Here is a 25136-nt window from a genome sequence, read left to right as displayed (position 1 = left end):
TTGTTGTTGTTGTTGTTGTCATGGCTGTCAGTTCCCACCTGATGTTGTGTGGGAGTCCAGACTGCTCCAGACCAAACTGAAGAACGTATTCAGACTAGGACTGAAGTGTAAGATCTGTAAGATGAGTTGTGCTCCAAAGAGGATGATACGATCTCCCAGCATGCAACAGCACATTGTACCCAACCAACCCGGGCCTTTACCCTTCGGTTCAACCTTCTTCCAGGAGAAGGTCTTCGGATTTAATTTCCACAGATCATTGAAGCTCTGGTTCAGATCAGAGTTGCTGCCACCAAATATGTACAGCTCTCCATTGTAGACAAAGACTGCATGACTGTAACATTGTTCTGGAAGAATCTTTGCAGAAGGTGTGATCAGCCAACAGTTGGTCTCTGTGTCAAACACTCTGATGTTGTTGTCCTGGTGCCCAAAGCCCCCAAATACAAACATCTTTGTCCCAATGATGGTGGCAGAGTGATGTGTTGAAACAGGTGGTGGAGTTCCTCTGGTGTTAATTAAAGACCAGACCATTGTGCTGGTGTCCAACTTGTAGAGGTCATTAGTGAGTCCAGTCAGCTGGTTCCATCCTCCATGGATAAACATGACCTTCCCTAGAACACAGGCTGAGTGTCCTCCCCTCCCCTCTGGAACAGTTCCAGAAACTTTGGGCTTGAACCATCTGTGGGTGTCCACATCAAATGCATAAAGAACGTTGTCCTCGTCCCCCGTGATGGTAAACCAGTCGTCGTCATCACCTTCTGTCGTACAATTCACCGTTCCTCCCCAAATGTAGATGATATCTTCTATCAGTACAGCTGTGTGTCTGTAGTGCATGGAGGGAACCTCAAGGGAACATTCTCCTCTTCCACTGGTCACTGGAGGCAACGTCATCCAGCACAAAGTCACTGTGTTGAAGACATGAACATCAATCTGATCCTTGTTGTTGTAGGTCTTCCTGTTATAGAAGAACCCTCCAAATGAATACACCTTGTCCTCCACTGGTCCATCAGCACAACCAAAGAAGCTTTGGGTTGTCTGTGGTCCTCTTTTCAGAGGCACTGACCAGCACAGCATCTCTATTTCTCTTGGTCACTGAACGTCTCTGGTTACCTGTTTCTCTTTCAGTCTCTTCAGCTTAACCTCTGTGAACACCAGCTTATATAGTCTGGCCCAGCTCTGGTCATGATGTCACTCACAACACAAACTGTCAGGCATATGTGACAACCATAGACTGTAAAGAAATATATATATAGACGGTGCGAAGCCAATGGTTTCTATGCGGCGAAAATGACGCATTTTTGTCCCTTGTATGGGTGTCGCCATCATTGTTTGAATGATACCCCAGGAATCATAAGGAATACTATTGGCTGCTAACGGTCACGTGCAACCGCAGGGATACATGGGAGAATGTGGTCGGAGCCTCCCGAAAATAAAGCACACGAAGAAGAACACAGCCGGCTGGTATCAGTTTAGTTTGCCACGCCCCCCGCAACTTTATCATCAATTTTAACATAAATGGGACCATAATTATTTGCACAAAATGCATATCATGGTAATTGAAAGGCATTTTTTCACTAGCGACCGGAAACATAAAGTATTTATGACGATGTTTATTAAGTTTAGAAAATCAAAGAGGAAAATGAAAGGGGTCCAGTGGAGAAAAAATCTTTTTGGTACTTCGTGGGGGAAAACAGCGCAACTAGCGGCCAATCATGGAATCTTTCTGTTCCGGGAAAGCTTCATGAATAATCCAGCCAACAACCTCCATGTCATCATATGGGCATTCCTAACACTAGATGCCAAAAAATATAAAATATATTTTTTTGTGTATTTCTATATAAACTAGACCAGGTCAACCTGGTTGTGCCAGACCCCGGTTCTGCCAACCCCCTGTCTGTCATCATCATTTATGACATCATGCCTTTTGTAGGCATGTCATCATCATGTCATCATCATATATACCCTTTATATAGAAAACCCGGACAGACATTTGCTTATGTAGGCCTACCCATTTCATGGGTCTGGCAAAAAGTCCCTAAATAGCCCTTTCTTAATTATTTCCTGTGAACAGAAACGTGCTGCGTGATGACATAGACAGGTCCGCTTGCATATAAATGAAACTTTGATTACATTCACCTGTTTGTTTCCCATTGCTGGTATTCCTCCAAACACAGCTGATTTTAATTATAGAGCTACTCCGTTTTGAATCTCATTCAAGATGTCCAAACCATGTATTACTCATTGTAAACTTAATGAGCACAATAGAATATGTATCTGTAAACATTATAGGTTAGAATAATAAGCAACTTGGTGACACACATTCTGTACAAGAGACAGCCTGGTCGTGTCTCTCTGCCTTGCTACTGAGGGCTACAAACAAAACATTAGGCATCACACGACTCAGATTTGACATCCCATCGCCTGAAGGGCTGGTCCCTTCTGATTGGTTCAGAAACACACATGCTTGCGTATCAGACTGAAACTTCAAAATAAAATGACCGTCTTTAAATGTCTTTATGCACAGCAGCCATTTTGGAGAGAAGTTGGATGGTCTTCTCACTTCCTTCGGAGGTGTTACCAATAATACTAATGAAGGCTCTGTTCCATTCTGCTCAAACAGAGTCAGTGTTACCAATGATACTAATGAAGGCTCTGTTCCATTCTGCTCAAACAGAGTCAGTGTTACCAATAATACTAATGAAGGCTCTGTTCCATTCTGCTCAGAGTCAGTGTTACCAATGATACTAATGAAGGCTCTGTTCCATTCTGCTCAAACAGAGTCAGTGTTAACAATGATACTAATGAAGGCTCTGTTCCATTCTGCTCAGAGTCAGTGTTACCAATGATACTAATGAAGGCTCTGTTCCATTCTGCTCAAACAGAGTCAGTGTTAACAATGATACTGATGAAGGCTCTGTTCCATTCTGCTCAAACAGAGTCAGTGTTACCAATGATACTAATGAAGGCTCTTCCATTCTGCTCAAACAGAGTCAGTGTTACCAATGATACTAATGAAGGCTCTGTTCTATTCTGCTCAAACAGAGTCAGTGTTACCAATGATACTAATGAAGGCTCTTCCATTCTGCTCAAACAGAGTCAGTGTTACCAATGATACTAATGAAGGCTCTGTTCTATTCTGCTCAAACAGAGTCAGTGTTACCAATGATACTAATGAAGGCCTCTTCCATTCTGCTCAAACAGAGTCAGTGTTACCAATGATACTAATGAAGGCTCTGTTCCATTCTGCTCAAACAGAGTCAGTGTTACCAATGATACTAATGAAGGCTCTGTTCCATTCTGCTCAAACAGAGTCAGTGTTACCAATAATACTAATGAAGGCTCTGTTCCATTCTGCTCAGAGTCAGTGTTACCAATGATACTAATGAAGGCTCTGTTCCATTCTGCTCAAACAGAGTCAGTGTTAACAATGATACTAATGAAGGCTCTGTTCCATTCTGCTCAGAGTCAGTGTTACCAATGATACTAATGAAGGCTCTGTTCCATTCTGCTCAAACAGAGTCAGTGTTAACAATGATACTGATGAAGGCTCTGTTCCATTCTGCTCAAACAGAGTCAGTGTTACCAATGATACTAATGAAGGCTCTTCCATTCTGCTCAAACAGAGTCAGTGTTACCAATGATACTAATGAAGGCTCTGTTCTATTCTGCTCAAACAGAGTCAGTGTTACCAATGATACTAATGAAGGCCTCTTCCATTCTGCTCAAACAGAGTCAGTGTTACCAATGATACTAATGAAGGCTCTGTTCCATTCTGCTCAAACAGAGTCAGTGTTACCAATAATACTAATGGAGGCTCTGTTCCATTCTGCTCAAACAGAGTCAGTGTTACCAATAATACTAATGAAGGCTCTGTTCCATTCTGCTCAAACAGAGTCAGTGTTACCAATAATACTAATGAAGGCTCTGTTCCATTCTGCTCAAACAGAGTCAGTGTTACCAATAATACTAATGAAGGCTCTGTTCCATTCTGCTCAAACAGAGTCAGTGTTACCAATGATACTAATGAAGGCTCTGTTCCATTCTGCTCAAACAGAGTCAGTGTTACCAATGATACTAATGAAGGCTCTGTTCCATTCTGCTCAAACAGAGTCAGGGTGCTGATATGGTGCATGTTGGCTCACTGGAAACAAGGGGGTCTCAAAGTGTGGTCCAGGGATCCTTGTGCTTCCTTGGGGGTTTCAAATGACCCCTTAAAAGGTGTTAAGGTCTTTGCACACTGCTGCGTTTTTCGTTGCGAAATGAGTTTTTCAGGGCAAGGAGAGAGAGAGAGATAGAGAGAGAGCAAGGGACCGAGTGGTGCGCGAAACGTGCGGCAGTGTGCAAACATGACTGACATAACGTGAGGTTGATTTTGTATTTGCGCGCTCTGAAATTCACTCAGATATTCGGCCCGAAAAAACGCAGCAGTGTGCAACCAGCTTTACTCTGAGAGTATTCAAATGGAACCAAGTGCAGGCGTAAAAGGTTTGAGAACCACTGTGCAACATGAAATGGAACAGAGCCTTCATTAGTATCCTTGTTAACACCTTTGAAGGAAGTGGGAAGACCATCCAACTTCTCTCCAAAATGGCTGCTGTGCATAGAGCCTATTATCATTCTGCTTTCCAGTCAAAACTTTTATAATGCTAAACCACACGTTATCCATTATTGATGCTGTGTAATAAGGTTGTTCCTGCCTGGACCAAACCCTCTCTTGGAGTCCATCATGAGAGGAAGTAAGAACTTCATGTCCTAGATTGACTTAAAGGGATATTCCACTTTCAACAGGGAAACAGCTTATGGGCTTTTCTCCACACACACACACACATTGTAACTTTGTAAGTTATGAAAGGGCCCGCGAAATCTAGCAACAGGGGCAGCTATGAAAAAAAATGGACTAAAGCAAGTATGAAGGGGTATGATAAAAAGCAGATTTAACACTATATGTGTTTTGGTCTGAACGACTCCTTTAAGTGAAATATGAACATTTGAGAAACTCTGCTCTAGAAAACAGCGTGGTGTGTGACTGTGAGTTGACGTGAGATCTCTCCGTGTTCTGTTGTCTCCTCCCAGCATCCCGTTCAGGACCCTGGTGGTCAGCCTACTGTCCCACCAGGTGCTGCTGCAGAACCTCCAGGACATCCTTCTGGAGGAGTTCCTCAAGCAGCCTGAGGGCCAGGACCGAGCCACCCCGGTAAGACTGGTACCGAGCCACTCTGGTAAGACAGGGACCGAGCCACCCCCGGTAAGACATCCTTATATCCTTCTGGAGGAGTTCCTCAAGCAGCCTGAGGGCCAGGACCGAGCCACCCCGGTAAGACCGAGCCCCGAGCCACCCCCGTAAGACATGGACCGAGCCACCCCCGTAAGGGATATTCAGTAGTAAGACGCCTCAGGGCGACACGCTGAGATGCGGGTTACCATGGAAACCTTATCTCGTCTGTGAACTAGTTTGGCTACCGGGGCAGCCAAATTGAAAAGTAACAGATGTGAGTACTTTTTCCATCACTGCCTTTTTCTCCGTCTCCAGACCCCGGGGAGCAGCGGGCCGGAGGGTCAGGGCCGTCCTGCTGCAGGCTTCCTGAGATACATCTCTATGAGCAACCTGGCTATCATCCTGGACCTCCTACTGGACTCATATAGGTAGGATATTATCCTACCATCCTACCATCTCTATGAGCAACCTGGCTATCATCCTGGACCTCCTACTGGACTCATACAGGTAGGGTATTATCCTACTGGACTCCTACAGGTAGGATATCATCCTATCATCCTACTGGACTCCTACAGGTAGGATATCATCCTACTGGACTCATAGAGGTAGGATATCTGGACTCATAGAGGTAGGATATCATCCTACTGGACTCATACAGGTAGGATATCATCCTACTGGACTCCCACAGGTAGGCTACCATCCTATTAGTCCCAAATAGAACCTCACCCGTCACTGCATACTGTTGTGCTCCCAGATGAGGACCGCCTCCACATCAAGTTGGAAAACATTTGAAACAAAATTTTATCCAAAAAGTAAATGTAGTTCCGAGCTCCCAGACTGTGGTTTTCCATCCCACGCAGGGGCGAAACTAGCGCGATGCAGCCAACGCATGCGCATTGGAGCCCATGGCGTTCAGGGGCACACGCAGGTCGGAGGAGAAAAAATAGATAATCTAATAACAATGTATACAGACGGAGCCGCTGTTCTGTCCAGTGTGACACTGTCTGCTGCTTCTATTTCCTGTAGTAGACAGCTACCATTTCAAAATAAAACACGTGTTGAATGATCACATTACAAATATCCAATACAAAGACTCTTGTTTTGAAATGCCCGCTGGTATGACAGCAAGCAGCTTCCTGGAAGCTCTATAGGGCTCCTTAGTGCTGCTGATGGAACACAGGCTGAAGAGACGTTCTGACTTATGAGTAATTGGAATATAAAGTTTCAACAAGACTTGAAGCAACAGTTAATATTTGCCATGCTCTCTGAAACCAAGACACTGTGGAATATGGAACAAAACGTGCCCAACTGCTCTTGTTGTTGTCATCCTCCTTACTTTAGCAGGTGAGTTAAGTAATTAATATAAATAATGCTGGTTTTGCAGTGATGCATCACTGTCAGTTAAACTGTGCTGTCATTAATGTAGGCCTAGTTGTCTTAATGGATGATATTTATAATGCTGTTTTGGAAAAACGGCGTGGTGATGTTTGTAGTGTAGAATAGACATGTCAGGAGTTGTGATGTTGGAGTGTCTCAATTTCAAAGCTGGGGAAGAGGAGTTCATGTGCAACTTCTTCCATAGAGAGATGGGGACAGTGAGACACTAGAAACCTGGTTGGGCTACATTTTGTCATGAAAACATTAGATAGCGAGCGTGTAGATGTCTTCTCTTGTAGTCCCGCATTTGCGCAAATTGGCCGTGGGGGGGGGGGGGGTGTTGTTGTTGTTGTTGTTGTTGAGGGGCACTTGGTGAAAATCTCGCATTGGGGCACACCGGGGGCTAGTTTCACCACTGATCCCACGGTACATAAAACATGAACCACGGCGTTGGGAAAACGGTTTAAATCGCTTATTTAGTCTCATTAAATTCAGAAAAGCCCCCGGCGGCAGGTGCCAGTACTGTACTGCATCTTTCCCATTGTAGCAGATACTGGCAACTGCCACCGGGGGAGTTGCAGTTGAATGGGAAAACATTACAAAACTAAAGATTTAAGCGGTTGTTTCATGCCCTGGTTCATGTTTTATGTGCCGTGGGATGGAAAACCATAGTCTGGGAGCTCGGAACTACCTTTACTTTTTGGATAACATTTAGTTTGGAGTGTTTTCCAACTTGATGTGGAGGCGGTCCGGGCCATTGCTGTGCCACCTTTATAGGACCTGATCTGGGAGCACAACAGTATGCAGCGACGCCGACGGGTGAGGTTCTATATGGATGATATCCTACCTGTAGGAGCAGTAGATGACGGGTGAGGTTCTATATGGATGATATCCTACCTGTAGGAGCAGTAGATGACGGGTGAGGTTCTATATGGAGCTACCATCCTATCTACTACTGGACTCCTACCAGGGTTGTTAGGGTTACTTTTAAAAAGGAATCCCCTACAGTTACAAGTTACTTTGCAAAAAAGTGTAGTCAGTAACGTAATCCGATTACCACAATTTAAAAAGTAACTACTGGTTACTTTCAGTTACTTTTGGATTACTTTTAAGCAAAACTCGATTTATTATGACTGATAACAGTATTATCATAAAATATCTAATTTTGAAGATTTGCATACTGGATAACACCACTTGTACACATACTGTAATTCACACAAAATACTGCATGTTCAGAAAATAGGTTAGATCATGCTCTCAACCTTATTTTTTTACCAGTACCACTCAAGACAATATTTTTCTCTCCAAGTACCACCATATGATGTTAAAATACAGTAGTGTACACCTTCCCCATCCTATTCATAGGCATGCAGGCACAGTACACACAGAAGGCAAAAGTATACCTACAAACAAAATAAAGAAAAACGACTTAATAGCTTTATATGCAAATGACTGGTACTCTCTTTCTAAGCAATGGCCAAATGTTTAATGTCCATATATACTGTATACTGTACATAGAGTAGGCATATATAAGAAATATGTATATTAAGGTGCTGTACTGTTAATTTCCAATTCCAAGCATTCACTTGTGACGTCGGCCGCCTCAATGCAAACAACCAACCTCTGTCACTGACATACCTCTTGCGGAGAACGACCAGCATCCGTTCTCCCATCAAAAAAAATTAAAAATAAAATCATGTTTTACTCATAACAATCCATAGCCAGCCTCGATACAAGACTGACCTATGACTGTCTTGATCCAAGGCTAAACAAGCGAAGCTTAAACCAGCGCCCACCAAGTTACACCACTTTTTCATGTCAAGGACCCCCAAATGGACACTTATTAGCCAATGGACCCCCATTTATTCTATCTCTGACCCCAATTTATATTGTAAAATCAATGTTAATTTGAACTCTCACTGTACACAGTGAGAGTTACAGACCCATGGTCCATTTGTTTCCAAACTAGCATTTAGCTGGGGGTGCATTTAAATTGTGTACACTCTACAGACCCATAAGGGTCCATTTGGTTCCTAACTATCAATTAGCTGGGGACTCCCTGGGCTGGAACTCCCTCAAGGACCCATGTAGGTCCCCGGACCCCACTTTGAGAACCAATGGCTTAAACAAGCCACCTTTAGCCTGAAGCTAACACTAGCCAGATGCTATGGGAAACTTTATAAGGACAGCCTTTCGCTTACCGTTGTAGAAACAGCATGTGTAAGCCTTCATCGATCATATCAGTATCTCCTTCTGTCTTGTGTGTAGTTTTCCTTTCAGATGGATTGTTGTAAATATTCCATAAATCGTCCCTGAACCTATTTGTTAGTGTTAAACTTATCAGTGCTGCCATTGTAATTAAAGGCAGAAACAGCGTTCCAAAATAAGATTATTAGCTTTTATTTCCCAACAGAAAACGAATAAATGCCCAGTGTTTTCAACCAACCTCTCCACGTAACGCTCAGAGTAAAAACAACAACAACGTGTTACAATGGACCCGGTATCCCAGCCAATCACAGAGAGGGATACGTCAAATAGTAGTCATTGATTGGCTGAGAGACGTTCCGGGTGGAAATGGTGTCAGCAGACCTACAAATTCACAATGCGTCGCGGTTAGACACGTTGTGAGCTTGTATATCTGCTATTTTCGATGCGCACCACCGTCTTACGACTGAACATAGCATAACATGCTGCTGTTCCCTGAAGCGATGCTGTGACAATGTGTACTGGTATTTCTACTTGAGTATTTTATTGTTTGGTGTTTTTATAACTTATTTGTAAAATTCATGAGGGGAGGGGGAGAATGGAATCCACCATGTAACCCCCGTCATTCACCTCCGTTACTGTAATCCAGATTACACATTTTAAAATGTAACCTAGGACTTTACAAGTTACACGTTTTTTGTAATCTGATTACGTAACGGCGTTACATGTAATCCGTTACTTAACAACCCTGACTCCTACAGGTCGGCATGTACAGAGCAAGCCCCCAGAACCCTGGGGGCGCCCTGAAACTAAATGGACGTGGTGGCCGTTTTGAGGTACTGCAGTTGGGTCTACTCACATGAATGCGCGTCTAGGCTTCTTTGTATTGACGCGCGTTCATACCGGAAGTGCTCGTTCATGAAGCGCGTCCATGAACACAAACTATGACGCAAAACGCGTCACAGTAGACCCACTACGTCACGGTTTTACTATCCGGAAGGAGGGGTGAAAACGCCTCATGCGCTGGGTGAGCAACTCAATGCAAGTGGACGGGCGGGGATATCTGGTGTCCTCACTATTCTTCTTATAACTCTATGATACAGAGGTGCTTTCCTGATCTGTTCCTAACATTTTTCTGTAAATGCATGAACTCTTTTCAGTGTTAAAGGCCCATTCCCACTGGGCCAGAAAACAGATAAAAAGAATCTTTCTCCAGATATTTTTTCCATTCAAAGTGGATGGCAGATACAGATAAAAAATATATATATCTGCCACAGATAAAATATCTGTGGCAGATATTTTTAGTTTTCTGGCCCAGTGGGAATGGGCCTTTAGTCTTGCTAATTCTTCTCTTTTGCTACTGAAAGGAAGTGTCACTCATCATCGCTTCTTTTCAGTAGCATTTACATAATAGCATTTACATTTACATAATTACTCACTGACAATGTTCTGACAATACTCGGACTTGTGAGGTTCTCAAATCTGTAGTAGTCTGATTGTTTGGTTGATCGCTGAAATGTCTGCTACATGCCTACCTTGCATGATCTGATGTCGTCCCCGTTGGTACGCAGGACGGCCCGTGACTTTGACACCCGCCCGGGTCTGAAGTACCTTCTGATGAAGGTGTCGGGGGTCTGCGGAGCGGCCAACCTGTACCGGCAGTCTGCTATGAGCTTCAACCTCTACTTCCAGACTCTGCTGTGTGCAGCGCTGAGCCAGGCTGACAGCATCACTCCACAGCAGGTATTATAACCACTAACCCTAACCCTAAACCTAACCCTAAACCTAAACCCTAAACCCTAACCTGCTGTGTGCAGCACTGAGCCAGGCTGACAGCATCACTCCACAACAGGTACAACCTTTACCCTAACCCTATAACCATAACCTTATAACCTTAACCCTAAACCTAACCCTAAAACCCTAACCCTAACCTGCTGTGTGCAGCACTGAGCCAGGCTGACAGCATCACTCCACAGCAGGTATTATAACCACTAAACCTAACCCTAAACCCTAACCCTAACCTTAACCTGCTGTGTGCAGCACTGAGCCAGGCTGACAGCATCACTCCACAGCAGGTATTATAACCACTAAACCTAACCCTAAACCCTAACCCTAACCTTAACCTGCTGTGTGCAGCACTGAGCCAGGCTGACAGCATCACACCACAACAGGTACAACCTTTACCCTAACCCTATAACCATAACCTTATAACCTTAACCCTAAACCTAACCCTAACCCTAACCTGCTGTGTGCAGCACTGAGCCAGGCTGACAGCATCACACCACAGCAGGTATTATAACCACTAACCCTAAACCTAACCCTAAACCTAAACCCTAAACCCTAACCTGCTGTGTGCAGCACTGAGCCAGGCTGACAGCATCACACCACAGCAGGTATTATAACCACTAACCCTAAACCTAACCCTAACCCTAAACCCTAAACCCTAAACCCTAACCCTAACCTTAACCTGCTGTGTGCAGCACTGAGCGAGGCTGACAGCATCACACCACAGCAGGTACTATAACCCTAGCTCTGGTCCATCGCGTCAGCTGCACTGACGCTCTGACAGACCCGTCGGCAAATGAATAGACCGCCATTTCTCAGCCCCGACGAGCGCTCAACTTCAGTCAAAATAAACTAAACTACTTGGCTACTCGCCAAACCAAAGGTAGTTTTGCGTTGTTGAAAGTCTATTCTCCACGGTGATGAGCCCCTCAGCACCCCACCTACTCTGCAAAATACATTATTTTTGTCATGAAATAAAACGCACCCACATCGAGCCACCCAGCGGCCACCGCAGATACAATGGTTCACGACCCGGAAATAAGCGGCGGTCGCGTTGGATGTGTTTTATTTCAAGCCAAAAATAATGTATTTTACAGATTGGGTGGGGTGCTGAATAGACTAGACAACACAAAATAGATTTGGTTTGGTGAGTAGTGAGTAGTTTAGTTTATTTTGAAGTTGAGCCCTCGTAGGGGCTGAGAAATGGCGGTCTAGTCATTTGCCGACGGGTCTGTCAGAGCTATTATAACCCCTAACCCTAAACCTAACCCTAACTACCAATATTCACCCTTTTTTTGCCTTCTGGTTGGTCCCTGACTGACCAACCAGCAGGCTCTATCTGCCTTGTCCCGCCTAGGTTGCGCCTTTTTCATGTTGAATTTGCTAAACCATAATTTTTGGTGGAAGAAAAACATTTAAACACTTGCTGAGTCACTATTCTGCCACTGAGCAGCTCCATTTTACTGAAACCAAGTGTGAAATTAGAATTGAACACACAGAATAACAATACGAAGCAACTGAATGAGGGGGTCCACTGAGTGGATGAAATGTCCCACCGAGTGACACAGCAACCAATGGGTGTGAAGAGGGGCGGGACTTGACAAAGGGTGAAATGTACCTATTTTACCAAGACACTGATGGCCCACAGGGACAGGGGCCAAACCAGAACATCGTGTCATCCAGTTAATCACACAAAGGAAATGTTCTAATGAAGTTTGGGTAGAATTGATCATTATTGTTTACTTCACAAGTCTTTGTATTTTTGTTATTTTTTTTTACAATCAGGTGAAGAAGATTCTTTACTTCACAAGTCTTTGTATTTTATTTTGACCAATCAGGTGAAGAAGATTCTATACGAGGAAGAGGGCGGTAGCTCTGACTCCTCCCACCCGGCGTCCGCTTCCTCCGAGGACGAAGATATCTTCGAGGAGACGGCACAGGTAGATGGGGGTCCTCAATTTTTTTGGGGGGGTCCACCAGTTTTAGTTGTCTTTACAGGCGTTTTGCGACCCCTACAGATTGTGTCCTTCACTCACACAAAATCGCCACAGATTTTGCCTTCGGTCACGTGATCGAGACGTATCAGTCCGAGTCCTGATTGGCTGTAGTTGGCTTCCGTAAAAAGTCATGAACGCGGCTGTCATTCTCTCTCTGTAGTGGCGTTTCCTTAAAGCCTCTTAATGTGCATTTAAGGCTTATTCGCAAAATCTTTTCATGGAAACACTGGAATAAACTTTCATTATCCGCAAAAATAATTATCTGCTTGGAGGAGGTGGATTTTGAGGCTTTATCGAATAAACTAAATGTGCATTTGTGAATGGAAACGAGTCGGATAGATTATGACGTTCTGGTCCATATCGTCCTCCAATTTAACACTTTCCCCTGCCGCTTAACGTCCATTGTATAGCGTTTATAGCCCACAAAACAAACCGGTTGTTTGTTACACACAGAGTGACACAGACTGTGTGTAAATTCCTTCCGATTTCACCTCCCGGGGTCAAGCCATCCGTGGCTAACCCGTCCTCATCACACGGTGTTGCGTGCCAAAAGTGGCCGATCTACAAGCTCACAGCAGCTCGCATCCGCGTCTCCGCGCCACGTTGTGAGCTTGCAGATCGGCCACCTGACCTTCCAGAGGACGCTGAAACTTGCAGGATGAGCACTGTGCAGCGACGCGACCACAGTTTTCCCGGTGACCCTGAGTGCAACGGTGGGGGCGCGGGAGTGTGGGGAACACACACAACTGACTATTGCCGATGATGGAACTTTATGTATTGAGAGGAACTCTTGCCAATTTTGTAAGAGACTCGTCGCCAATTGTAATATATTTAAAAGTTATTTGGGGCCATGATTGATAACCCCTTCTTCCCACTAGTAGACAGCGACCGAGTCACAGCAGTCAGACGGTGCAGTGCTCAGGTTCGGTCTGATAAAATCAGCCCGATCAACTCATGCGAGCGTCGCTAATTCGAATGACACCCGCAAATGGAAACATGCTAAATTAGCTTTATCTTAATGCGTATTTCTGATAATCCGCTTCCCTAATTCGAATAAGTTTATGGAAACATGGCTTGTGTCTCTGTGTGTGTCAGGTGAGTCCTCCTCGCCGCGGGGGGGCGCCAGAGGGCAGGCAGGCCTGGTGGACGCCGTCCTCCTCGTCTTCGCTGCTTCCTGTGGGCGTGGCCGACTGGGCGTGGCTCCTCCGTCGCCTCCACAAGGTGCTGATGGAGCTGTGTGGAAGCTACGTCACCATGCACCTGGAGCTGCAGGACACGCCCCCTGTCAGGTGAGACACACCCCCTGCCAGGTGAGACACGCCCCCTGGCAGGTGAGACGCCCCCTGTCAGGTGAGACACGCCCCCTGTCAGGTGAGACACGCCCCCTGTCAGGTGAGACACGCCCCCTGGCAGGTGAGACACGCCCCCTGTCAGGTGAGACACGCCCCCTGTCAGGTGAGACACGCCCCCTGTCCGATGAGACACGCCCCCTGGCAGGTGAGACACGCCCCCTGTCAGGTGAGACATGCCCCCTGTCAGGTGAGACACGCCCCCTGTCAGGTGAGACACGCCCCCTGGCAGGTGAAACACGCCCCCTGGCAGGTGAGACACGCCCCCTGGCAGGTGAGACACGCCCCCTGGCAGGTGAGACACACCCCCTTGTAGCAACTCATAATGTAATAAGGGCTCATAATGTAATAACGACTCATAATGTAATAAGAAAAATGTAATACAAACTCATAATGTAATAATCAGCTCATAATGTAATAAAAAAACGAGCGCATAATGTAATAATGGATTTTTCAATAATATAATAATGTGTTACACCTCCACATAGGAGGCTCATAATGTAATAAAACTTCATAATGTAATAATGTCTTTTTTATTACATTATGAGCTGATTATTACATTATGAGCTTTTATTACATTTTAATTATTACATTATGCGCTTGTTTGTTATTACATTATGAGCTGATTATTACATTATGAGTTTTTATTACATGTTTTTATTACATTATGAGCCCTTATTACATTATGAGTTGCTACACCCCTGTCAGGTGAGTCTGGAAGCAGTAAATTAAATCTTTTTTAACACTCATCTTTTCTTTAATTAAAAAAACAAAGTTGTCTGCTGCTTCTGGCGACTGATTTCCCCCCTTAGGATAATAAAGGTATCTATCTCCTCACACAGGGGGGACCACCTGTTCTTCTAAATGTGTTTCTAATCAGAGTGGCCGCGAACGGGCCTTGTGCGGGCTCTAAATGGCTTAACACTCGGGTGACTGAAAATAAAAAACTACCACTCTGACTGCATTTACAGGTCAAATTGACAGGTAAATTCTCTCCCTTTTTGCCCAGGAGAACAACACCCTCCTCCCCTGCTATGACCTATAAATGCAGTCAGAGTGGTATAAATGTATATTATTTCACACTTAGGAAATGTTTCAGAAGGGGAAAAAAAAACGAGAACATGTGTCTTGAGTATTTAGGAAAAGTCATGGAAGGGGAAATTTCTGAGACCTTCACAGGGAGAGTTATTGCACTTTGCGATCTCAAAATCAGCCAAAATGACCGGTTAGTCACCTGTGTGTTAAAGGTATCTACCTCCTCTCCTCAGGGACCACCTGTTCTTCCTGCCTCTGCTCCAGTGGGACGCGTCGTCCACGCCGCCCTCCTCCAGGGTCACCCCGTCAGAGGAGGGCTTCTTCAGGGGCCAGGGGTCAGAGGTCAGCAGCACGTCGCCGGGAGGGGGCGACGCCCCCAGCCGGACCCCCACCCCCGGCTCTGGGGTCAGGTAGGAAAAAAACCCTTCTGTTTGTTGGTTTATTTTCACATGTAAGAGAATGAAAATGTGTTTATAGACATATCTTCTGTTTTATCGTCTGTATGACGTAGACAGTCATGTCTATTAATGTTTTATTGGTAAAAGATATGTCTATAAACACATTTTGGAAAGGAGTCAGCTTAGTTGGTTTGGGCATCTAGTACGGATGCCCCCCAAGCGCCTTCCTAGGAAGGTCCTCGATGCACGTCCCACTGGGAGGAGACCCTGTGGCAGACCAAAGACCAGATGGAAGGATTATAGCTCCAAACTGGCTTGGGGACGCCTCGGTATACTCCCTGAGGGAGTGGAGGAAGTTGCTCAGGATAAGGAAATCTGGAGGTCTCAGTTGGAACTGTTACCCCCGCGACCTGATTCCGGATAAGCGGTTGAAGATGGATGGATGGATGGATGGATGGATTGGTATGGGGGTTAAACATGCAATTTCGTGATCGCGATCATGCCTAATACATTTCTGGAGGTCCAAAAAAAAATGTTTGAAAAAGAAAAAAAAAAAAAAAAAAATACTCAGGGTTGGCACCAGACAGGTTAACCACTATGCAAACCCTTAGTTGAACTAATGACACATAGAAATATTGAGATTTCCCGAAGAAAAAGGTCTTGAGCTGTGCTTTAAAGCTGCCCACAGAGGCATTGCTGCATTCACACTGAGAGAAGCCAAGCTAATGGTTGGCTTGGTAATTCAATGTATTCTCTATGCCAGGGGTCCTCAATAGGCGGACCGCGGTCCATGTCCGGACCGCGAGGCACCGCCGTCCGGACCCAGGACGAATTGTAGAAAAAAAAAAAAGAAAAGAAAAAAAAATGTTTCCACGTCTCGTTGTATTCATTCACTTCAGCTTCATTGCAAGCGCTGTGTGTGAGAGAACCAGCGACGCGCTGATTGGCTGATGCTGGCCACAGATTATTATGGGTTGTCATCTCTATGACAACGACACGCTGCTAGGCTGACTGTTAGCACCTGGGTCACTACAGTTCATTCCACAGACCACGGAAGTTTTCGGAGCTGCATCCTGAGCCTGCAACACTAGTGCAACTATACGCAAATCAGTGGGGATCATTCACGCACAGCATCAACGTGAATACGTTTGCAGGATTGTAATCTTCTCTCCAGAGAGTTTGTCGCGATCGACGTGCCTCGGTCGCCTCTGTCTTTCTGCATGGATATGCAGCGACGGCATCGAGCAAAGCTTGCTGCGAGCTACATGAAGTAGCCTGCTCGCTAGGAGCCGCTTCGTCTCCGATGCGCGGCCGCGACACCTTGTTTTCAGATCGATATTCACGTTGTGACACAAGCATAAATTATTCGAAGATTATCCCAGTTTGTTAAAAGAAACCAGAGCGCAAAATATCTCTGCTCCACTTTGATTTACTACAATCTGTTCTCCCTTGCTGTTTCGTGTACTGGAAAAATCAAACCCAGTTTGAAGTGAGTGGTGGATCCAACCTGATGACCAAAAGGCTAAAATCTCCCCCATCCAAGGGGAATTCCCCTTTTAGGCTAGTGGCTAAGATGTTGTCTTTCCATGCAAGGACCTAAGACCCTTTTAATAAAGAAAAAAGACACACACACACACTATATATATATATATATATATATAATTATTTTTTTTTTTCCGGACCCGGACCTGTTTCAAAAACATATTTGTGGACCCTCAATATTTGTATTTGAGGAACCCTGCTCTATGCAAACCAGCTTTAAACGTTTCCAAGCTTTTTTCCAGCTTGGACATTTTAAATGCTGGTTTGCATAGAGATTACATTGAATTACCAAGCCAACCATTAGCTTGGCTTCTCTGTATGTGAATGAGGCATATTCCAGGCCTACGGCCTGTAGAAGCAGAATGCTGCTTCACCGTATTTCATTGTAGGCACATGGAGCAGGTCTGCAGTACACACAAATGGAGGCAGTACACACTGCTGTTTGGTGATGGCACATGAGATTGGGCACATAATACACCTTTGGTAATTGTATTTACACGTTATTTACAACCACCTTAGTCTCTCTCTCTCTCTCTCTCTCTCTCTCTCTCTCTCTCTCTCTCTCTGTGTCTCCAGTGCACCAGGCAGTGATCAGGGCGGTGCTGCAGCCACAGCTCCACCTGGTGGCCGGAGGAGGGACTGGTGGGAGAGCGCTGGTAACAAGCTGTACAGCATGGCCACGGAGCGCTCACTGAGCCGCCTGGTGGGCGACTACAGGCGCTGCAGGAAGCCTGCTCCGCCCGGGCAGCAGAAAAACATCAACCTGTTCATGAAGGAGCAGGGCCACCACCAGGGGGCGCCCTCCCCCTCCTCCTCCTCCACGGACCCCCAGCCCAGACCCCTGCAGAGACCCCAGGTGAGGAAGAAATGATCCTCCGTCATGCACTGGGATCAATTCACCTTTTATTTAAAGTTATACCATGTAACTTTTTTTATTAAACAAATCTTAAAATTGTCCTAACTGTTAAATCGCTAAAGTTTTAGAACACCCACTCCGTTATTTTCAGCTTCTAAAGCCTTCTCTTTATATGTTTTCTATGATCCTGGCCGGGGTCGGGCCGGGGTCCATCTGTATACGTTGGCCAATCACATCGCGGATCATACACACATGATACACTACCGGCCAATCACAGCTTATCTGCCATGGTCTTCAGGAAGTAGCCTCCCTCAGCTACAGTGTTTACCATGGTGAAGGATTCTTAACCTCTTAATCCCCAAATCCTGGCCAGAAAATTACGTTCTACCATGCGTTCTACCCCTCCACGGATTTGTATCGGTCGCGGTGGTTTGCGGCGCCGCTCCGGTGGTCCGTAGCGGTGGTCCGCGGCGACTCCTGGCGAAAAACGGCCGAAAAAAGCAATACCGCTACTAACCACTAGTTTAGCAACTTACACAGTATAGCTTTAAAGTACAACTTTATTGATTGGTAGGGCATTCACAAATAGCGATTTTTAGTATTCTAATTATTCGACCTCAAAGTATTCGAATAGTGGAATATTCGACAGGACTGGCCAAACTGTCAAATATTAAGTAAGCAAGATGCGAACATTGTGAAAATAGCAGATCTACATGCTATTTTCACAATATTTATCTGCGGAACCGAGTCACATTAAATGTAATACCTACAATTCCAAGTGCTTGTCAGGGTGGGGGTCCCCAGTTCAAATATGTTTATTTTGGGGGTCACGGCCTAAAAAGGTTTGAGAAGCCCTGGTATAGAGCATTAACAAATTCATCCACCAGGGGCATTGACAACTCATTCTTATGACTTCCTATCTAGCCAAGCTTTATAAACCATGTTTAACCATCTAACAAGTCATGTCATCAACATAGATCTGTCCCATTTCCCATATTCCATCACCATCTAACAAGTCATGTCATCAACATAGATCTGTCCCATTTCCCATATTCCATCACCATCTAACAAGTCATGTCATCAACATAGATCTGTCCCATTTCCCATATTCCATCACCGCGGTAGCCAAGTATAGTCGCTACAGTACAGTAGGGCTGTCCCTGCCAAGGTTTATTATCATGGCCTTATAAGAATAGTAATCAGAATAATACAGCAATAACAACAACAAAATAATATCTCTAAAATAAATAAAGTAACTAAATAATATAAGGCGAATTAAAATAACAAAATACTAAAATAAGTAGGCCTATAGCAGGTGTAAAGTGTATTCACTTAGAAGCCCCGGACTCCGATGTCTGTGTGTAACAGCCATGCAACTACTGTATAGGCGATGCGGTCGCCGGTCACACATTTCTGTAGGCTCTGCCCGACACCAATATCTGTGTAACATCCTCCATGCATGCATCTATCCATGAGACACTGCGCTGACAGAGAGACAGCAATTGGATTTTACAAAACAGACCCCGTCACTCAACGGGGAGAAAGAGGAAAGAAGAGCTTAAAACACAATTCTACCACTTTTTCTAGTCACATGTTCAAATACTGGATTGTGATTGGCTTAAAACAGTAGTAAATGAGCCAACAATACTCATCTGTGTGAAATGCCCGGATGCGTTCTCATGCAAATGAGGCACATTTCCTAGATCAATGCGCCTCATAACGCATCCGGGGATTTTCAGAGCCGGAACACCTTTCCCCAACCAACAATAACATGGTCGCGGGCGTCCTATGTTTAGTAGCGAACGTACTATCGTCACCGATTTATTTGGATCCAATGCAATCTGGCAACTTTAAAGACCCTTTTCTCTGAACCTATGCTTTTCTGGAAGCGACCATCCTCTATTTGCGGCTGAAACTGTGCTTCTAACTGACGCTAGACTAGCAGCAAGCTAGTGATGCATCTAAATATGGATCAGTATGGAGTTGGCGCCATCTGGTGGTGATTAGAAAAGTTGTGTTTGTGGGACTATTTTACTGCGCTGAAACAATTAATGATTGTAACTAAAGATCCTTACAAGTTACAACTGTGTTTTCTTTCATGTATATGGGAAAAGTGGTAGAAAAGCAATTTACCATTCAAGGTCGTGGGTTGTTGTCTGATTTACCCACTGTTTCAGGGTTGTTTGCCACTCGCCTGCGGCTCGTGGCACAACCCTGAAACAGTGGGTAAATCAGACAACAACCCACTCCCTCTCATGATAAATTGCTTACCTCTAGTGCTGTTACATGTTGATGGCATAGCTGTATTGCCGATCTGCAAGCTCAAAACGTGAGCGTTCGCATCGCTTTTGGGAGTATGGACATTACATAAGGGACTTAAGCCAACTTAATTTTATCAAGTGATCTGACATGTTGCTTGCTGTAGAGTGGTAGGTCATAGCCAGATCCTGCATCTTACTTTAGTTTTGTCCTCTACTTGTTCAAAGTGACGGAGCCTGATTCTGCACACGTACACACTGAGGGCTGTGCCTCATTGATTGATTGAAAGCAGCCAGTAGGCTATGCATGTTTTATTGCGAGAAACCAAAGTATATGTTAAATCATGGGACATTAAGCACCCCCAACAGGGCCCAGCACGTCCCTGCCTCTGACCTCTCTGACCTGTTCTACTGTCCACCCAGGTGACCTCTGACCTCTCTGACCTGTCCTACTGTCCACCCAGGTGACCTCTGACCTCTCTGACCTGTTCTACTGTCCACCCAGGTGACTTGAGCTCCTCTGTCCTGACCTCTAGGTGCTGCTGGAGCAGAAGACTGGGGCAGGGGTGAGTGGACCCCAGACAGGGGCAGGTGGGCCCCCCCAAACGGGGGCATGTGGGCCCCCCCAGACGGGGGTCAGCGGACCCCCCCAGATGGGGGTGAGTGGACCCCCCCAGATGGGGGTGAGTGGACCCCCCCAGACGGGGGTGAGCGGACCCCCCCAGGTGGGGGTGAGTGGAGGACCCCCCCAGGTGGGGGTCAGCGGACCCCCGCTGAGACACTCCGTGAGCGCGGGACCCGAGCTCCTCCGACAGGACAAGAGGCAACGCTCCTCGTCCAGCGTCAGTCACAACATCTCCCTGAGAGACACACAGGCGCAGATACAGGTCTGTCTGTGTGTGTGTGTGTGTGTGTGTGTGTGTGTGTGTGTGTGTGTGTGTGTGTGTGTGTGTGTGTGTGTGTGTGTGTGTGTGTGTGTGTGTGTGTGTGTGTGTGTGTGTGTGTGCGTGCGTGCGTGCGTGCGTGCGTGCGTGCGTGCGTGCGTGCGTGCGTGCGTGCGTGCGTGCGTGCGTGCGTGCGTGCGTGCGTGCGTGCGTGCGTGCGTGTTTGTGCATAGATGCGTGTGAGAGAAACACAGTTTATAAATAATATTAATATAAACTTTTAATTTAACGAACAACATATAACTCCATATATAGAGACATAGCTGCTGACATCAGTATGACATCACACTGCTGACATCAGTATGACATCACACCGTACACAAATGACCCTTATATAAGACCGGCATTATCTACCGACAGATTAGATGCAAGCAGGATCTCGACTCTGACACAACTCATCGGCTCATAAGCTGGTTCTCCCTCCATATATGGAGATAACCGACGAATCTCACTAAGTCTGACCTCACAAGCCCCATATTTGGAAACGAACAACATATAACTCCATATATAGAGACATAGCTGCTGACATCAGTATGACATCACACTGCTGACATCAGTATGACATCACACCGTACACAAATGACCCTGACGGCACACACCAAGCAGTGTGATGTCATACTGATGCGGAGATATGAGCAGGGCAAAGGTGTGACGTGTGACCGACGGACGGACGGCCGGTGGAGGTTTTGATACTAAACTGCGACCTCACGGTCGCAATAATATACAAATAACCTGTTGTATAACATAATATAATATAATATAATATAATTGCGACCGTCAGGTCGCAGTTTAGTTGCGACCGTCAGGTCGCAGTTTAGTATCAAAACCTCCACCGGCCGTCCGTCCGTCGGTCGGTCACACGTCACACGTCACACCTTTGCCCTGCTCATATCTCCGCATCAGTATGACATCACACTGCTGACATCAGTATGACATCACACCGTACACAAATGACCCTTATATAAGACCGGCATTATCTACCGACCAACGGTCGCTTATCTCCCGATTAGGGAGTCTTACTGGTATAATATAAAACTAACCTGTTGTATAATATAATATAATATAATATAATATAATATTATATTATATTATATTATATTATATTATATACAACTAACCTGTTGTATAATATAATAATATAATATAATATAATATAATATAATATAATATAATATAATATAGTATAGTATAATATTATATTATATAATATAATGAAAAAAAAAAACATCACATATACTGTCTGCGACGGAACTCAAATACAATCATGCCACCTCATTGGCTAGTCAGTGGCTCTGCCTTTCTACTGTCTGCGGTGGAAAATGCCAACTGTCTGCCTACTGTATGAGGATAACATATGAGCATAAATGAGGATAACATATGAGGATAACATATGAGGATAATATAATATAATATAACAATATAATATCATATATAACTAACCTGTTGTATAATATAATGTAATGTAATATAATATAATATAATGTTTTAATATTATATAATATTAGTAGTATAATGTAATATATATATATATATATATATATATATATATATATATATATATAAATTAATATAATATAACATAGTATAGTATAGTATAGTATCATATAGTATAGTATAGAATAGTATAATATAATATAATATAATATAATAATATAATATAATATAATATAATATAATAAAACATCCATAACTCCAGTTCACAGCATGGTACCATCTTGAAACTTGGCGTGAGTACTTAAATGGCCAATAAGGATGAGCTGTAATGATAAGCCCCACCCCCTCCGGTTTCCTATTGGCTGAGCTTTAAACAGCCATAACTCCAGTTCCCAACATGTTACTGTTCTCAAACTCTGCGGGTGGTCCGACAGACCTAACTGCTAACCGCTTATTCTAACCGCTACTTCTGCTAATGCTAATGCAACAAATGCTAATGCTAATGCTAACGCTAAAATGCTAATGCTAATGCTAATGTTAAACTAGACCAGGTCAACCTGGTTGTGCCAGACCCCCTGTCTGTCATCATCATTTATGACATCATGCCTTTTGTAGGCATGTCATCATCATGTCATCATCATATATACCCTTTATATAGAAAACCCGGACCGACATTTGCTTATGTAGGCCTACCCATTTCATGGGTCTGGCAAAAATGTTAATGTTAATGCTACAAATGTTAATATTAAAAATGCTAAAGCATACACTTAGCGAGCTGAATTTTCTTTTCAAGTATAATCTATCTTCCTCCAGGCATGGACCACCATGGTGTTGACGGTGCTCAATCAGGTGCTGATGATGTCAGACTCCTGCTTCCTGTCGCTACAGCCAATCATCTTCCCCTGCCTGAGTCAGCTGACCTGTCACGTGACCGACGCCCGCGTGCGTCAGCTGCTCCGGGATTGGCTGGTCCGCGTGGGGCGCCTCTACAGCATCCTGGTTTAAGCCTTTCTGATTGGCTGGTCCGCGTGGGGCGCCTCTACAGCATCCTGGTTTAAGCCTTTCTGATTGGCTGGTCCGTGTGGGACGCCTCTACAGCATCCTGGTTTAACCCTTTCAGACCTGAGATTGTTTCACGCTTTAGCCATTGAAAAATAGCCGATCTACAAGCTCACAGCGAGGCCGTGAGTGCCGCGCTGCGAGCTTGTAGATCTGTTATTTTTTCAATAGCTAAAACATAAAATAACGCGTTCCCGGTATTAATTTGTTCTTTTTTAAGTCGCCGTGTGATGACATCACTACGCAAGGCAGCGAGGTGATTGGTCCGTCGACGGAAGTGAAACTGACGCTGAATTTACGGATCTGATTGGCCGGGAAGTTGAGTGATGTCATCACTGTGTTGGGATGGGGGTGGGAGGGGGGTTTCATTGGTGGAGAGTCGTGCCGACGCGACGTTCCCATTGGCTGATTGAAGGGTGCAGTGACTGATCGACTGACCACGACATCATGTGAAGACGAGCTCAAAACCGATTGGCTGCCCAGCTCGGTGCCCCCCGATACGTCAAAGTTAGGCGGATTCGATTGGTCCACAGAAGATGTGAGGAAAACAACGGAGCGTTTTCATTGGTTAACCACTTGAACCTCATCATCATTATTCCGGGAGGGGGGGGGAAGCTCACAGCGTGCCTTAAAACAACACGATGTGGGCTGGGGGGGGGGGGGGGGGGGGGGGGGGGACCTCGGTCAACTAAGTGTATTTAATGGAATATATACTAATATTAAGTGGGAAAGATTTGCCGTTGTTGTGGCTTTACTGTGATTCGACATAATCTTTACTGTTAAACTCATTGCCAGTGTTGGGGAAGTTACTTTGAAAGCATAACTTGTTACAAGTAACTCACCATTGCAGTAACTTGATCAAGTTAAAGTTATACCCCTGGAGAAATGTCACTTATAAAGTTTCAAGTTACACAGAAAAGGTAACTTTTTTTTCCCAGCGTTGACTTGAAAGTGTACATTTGGTGTACATGAAACAAAATATAATATCCTATAAAATCACATGCCAGCAGAAATATGCCTCTCAACTGAGTTTTATGTTTTATTTAAAAAAGATTTAAATTTTCTTTAGTAAACATCTGTGTTCCTAAAATAAAGTAAAAAGGAAGAAAATGATGATCTGTTGAGGACATTTGATCGTCAATCTTAACAAAACTTAAATGTTAAATTATAACTTGTAGCTTCTTGTAACTTGTGCCAAACATTACCCAAAAAGTATCTCAGTTACTTGATGAGTTACAGAAATATGAATGTAACTCAGTTACCAGCAAGTTACAGCAAAATGTAACTTACAATAGTTACGTAACTCAGTTACATGTAACTGTAACTTCCCCAACACTACTCATTGCTAATGCAATCATACACAACACTATTATGTATGCAGATGTGCCATTTAAAAACTTAAGCATTTCCTGTATTTGTTTGTGTAAATACTTGTTTTCCAAGGTTCTTTTCTCTGTTTACCCTTGATCATTCTTCTTCTCTTTTGTAACTGAAAACACTACTTTGCATTGGAAAAAAGAAACTGAACAGCATTTATGCTTGCCTGGCTCCGCCCATAGACCCGCCCACTATCTGAGCGGACTGCTTCTCTTGGTCTGGTGTTGTCATAAATGACGCTTAACTTGATATGGTATATTGGCGTACCAGCCAATGAAATCAATGCAAGACGGAGGAGGGGTGGGTCT

General features: G+C 44.6%; 1 protein-coding gene across 1 annotated transcript in view; it reads left to right on the top strand.

Annotated features, from left to right (window-relative positions):
* The window catches only part of LOC308296733 (brefeldin A-inhibited guanine nucleotide-exchange protein 3-like), a gene marked incomplete at both ends in the record, with an annotated part of 135687 nt that extends 112290 nt beyond the window's left edge, over positions 1-23397 (top strand). The window contains 9 exon segments of the mRNA XM_080740060.1: positions 5071-5242; positions 5558-5640; positions 10366-10537; positions 12418-12519; positions 13672-13865; positions 15194-15370; positions 17477-17756; positions 20551-20901; positions 23206-23397. Of these exon segments, the coding sequence (XP_080596186.1) occupies positions 5071-5242; positions 5558-5640; positions 10366-10537; positions 12418-12519; positions 13672-13865; positions 15194-15370; positions 17477-17756; positions 20551-20901; positions 23206-23397 (1723 nt within the window).
* Between the last annotated feature and the right edge of the window lie 1739 nt (positions 23398-25136).

This window comes from Nannobrachium achirus (assembly GCF_963921795.1).
Source record: "Nannobrachium achirus genome assembly, chromosome: 13".
Lineage (NCBI taxonomy): Eukaryota > Metazoa > Chordata > Actinopteri > Myctophiformes > Myctophidae > Nannobrachium > Nannobrachium achirus.
This window is presented reverse-complemented; position numbering and strand designations above follow the sequence as displayed.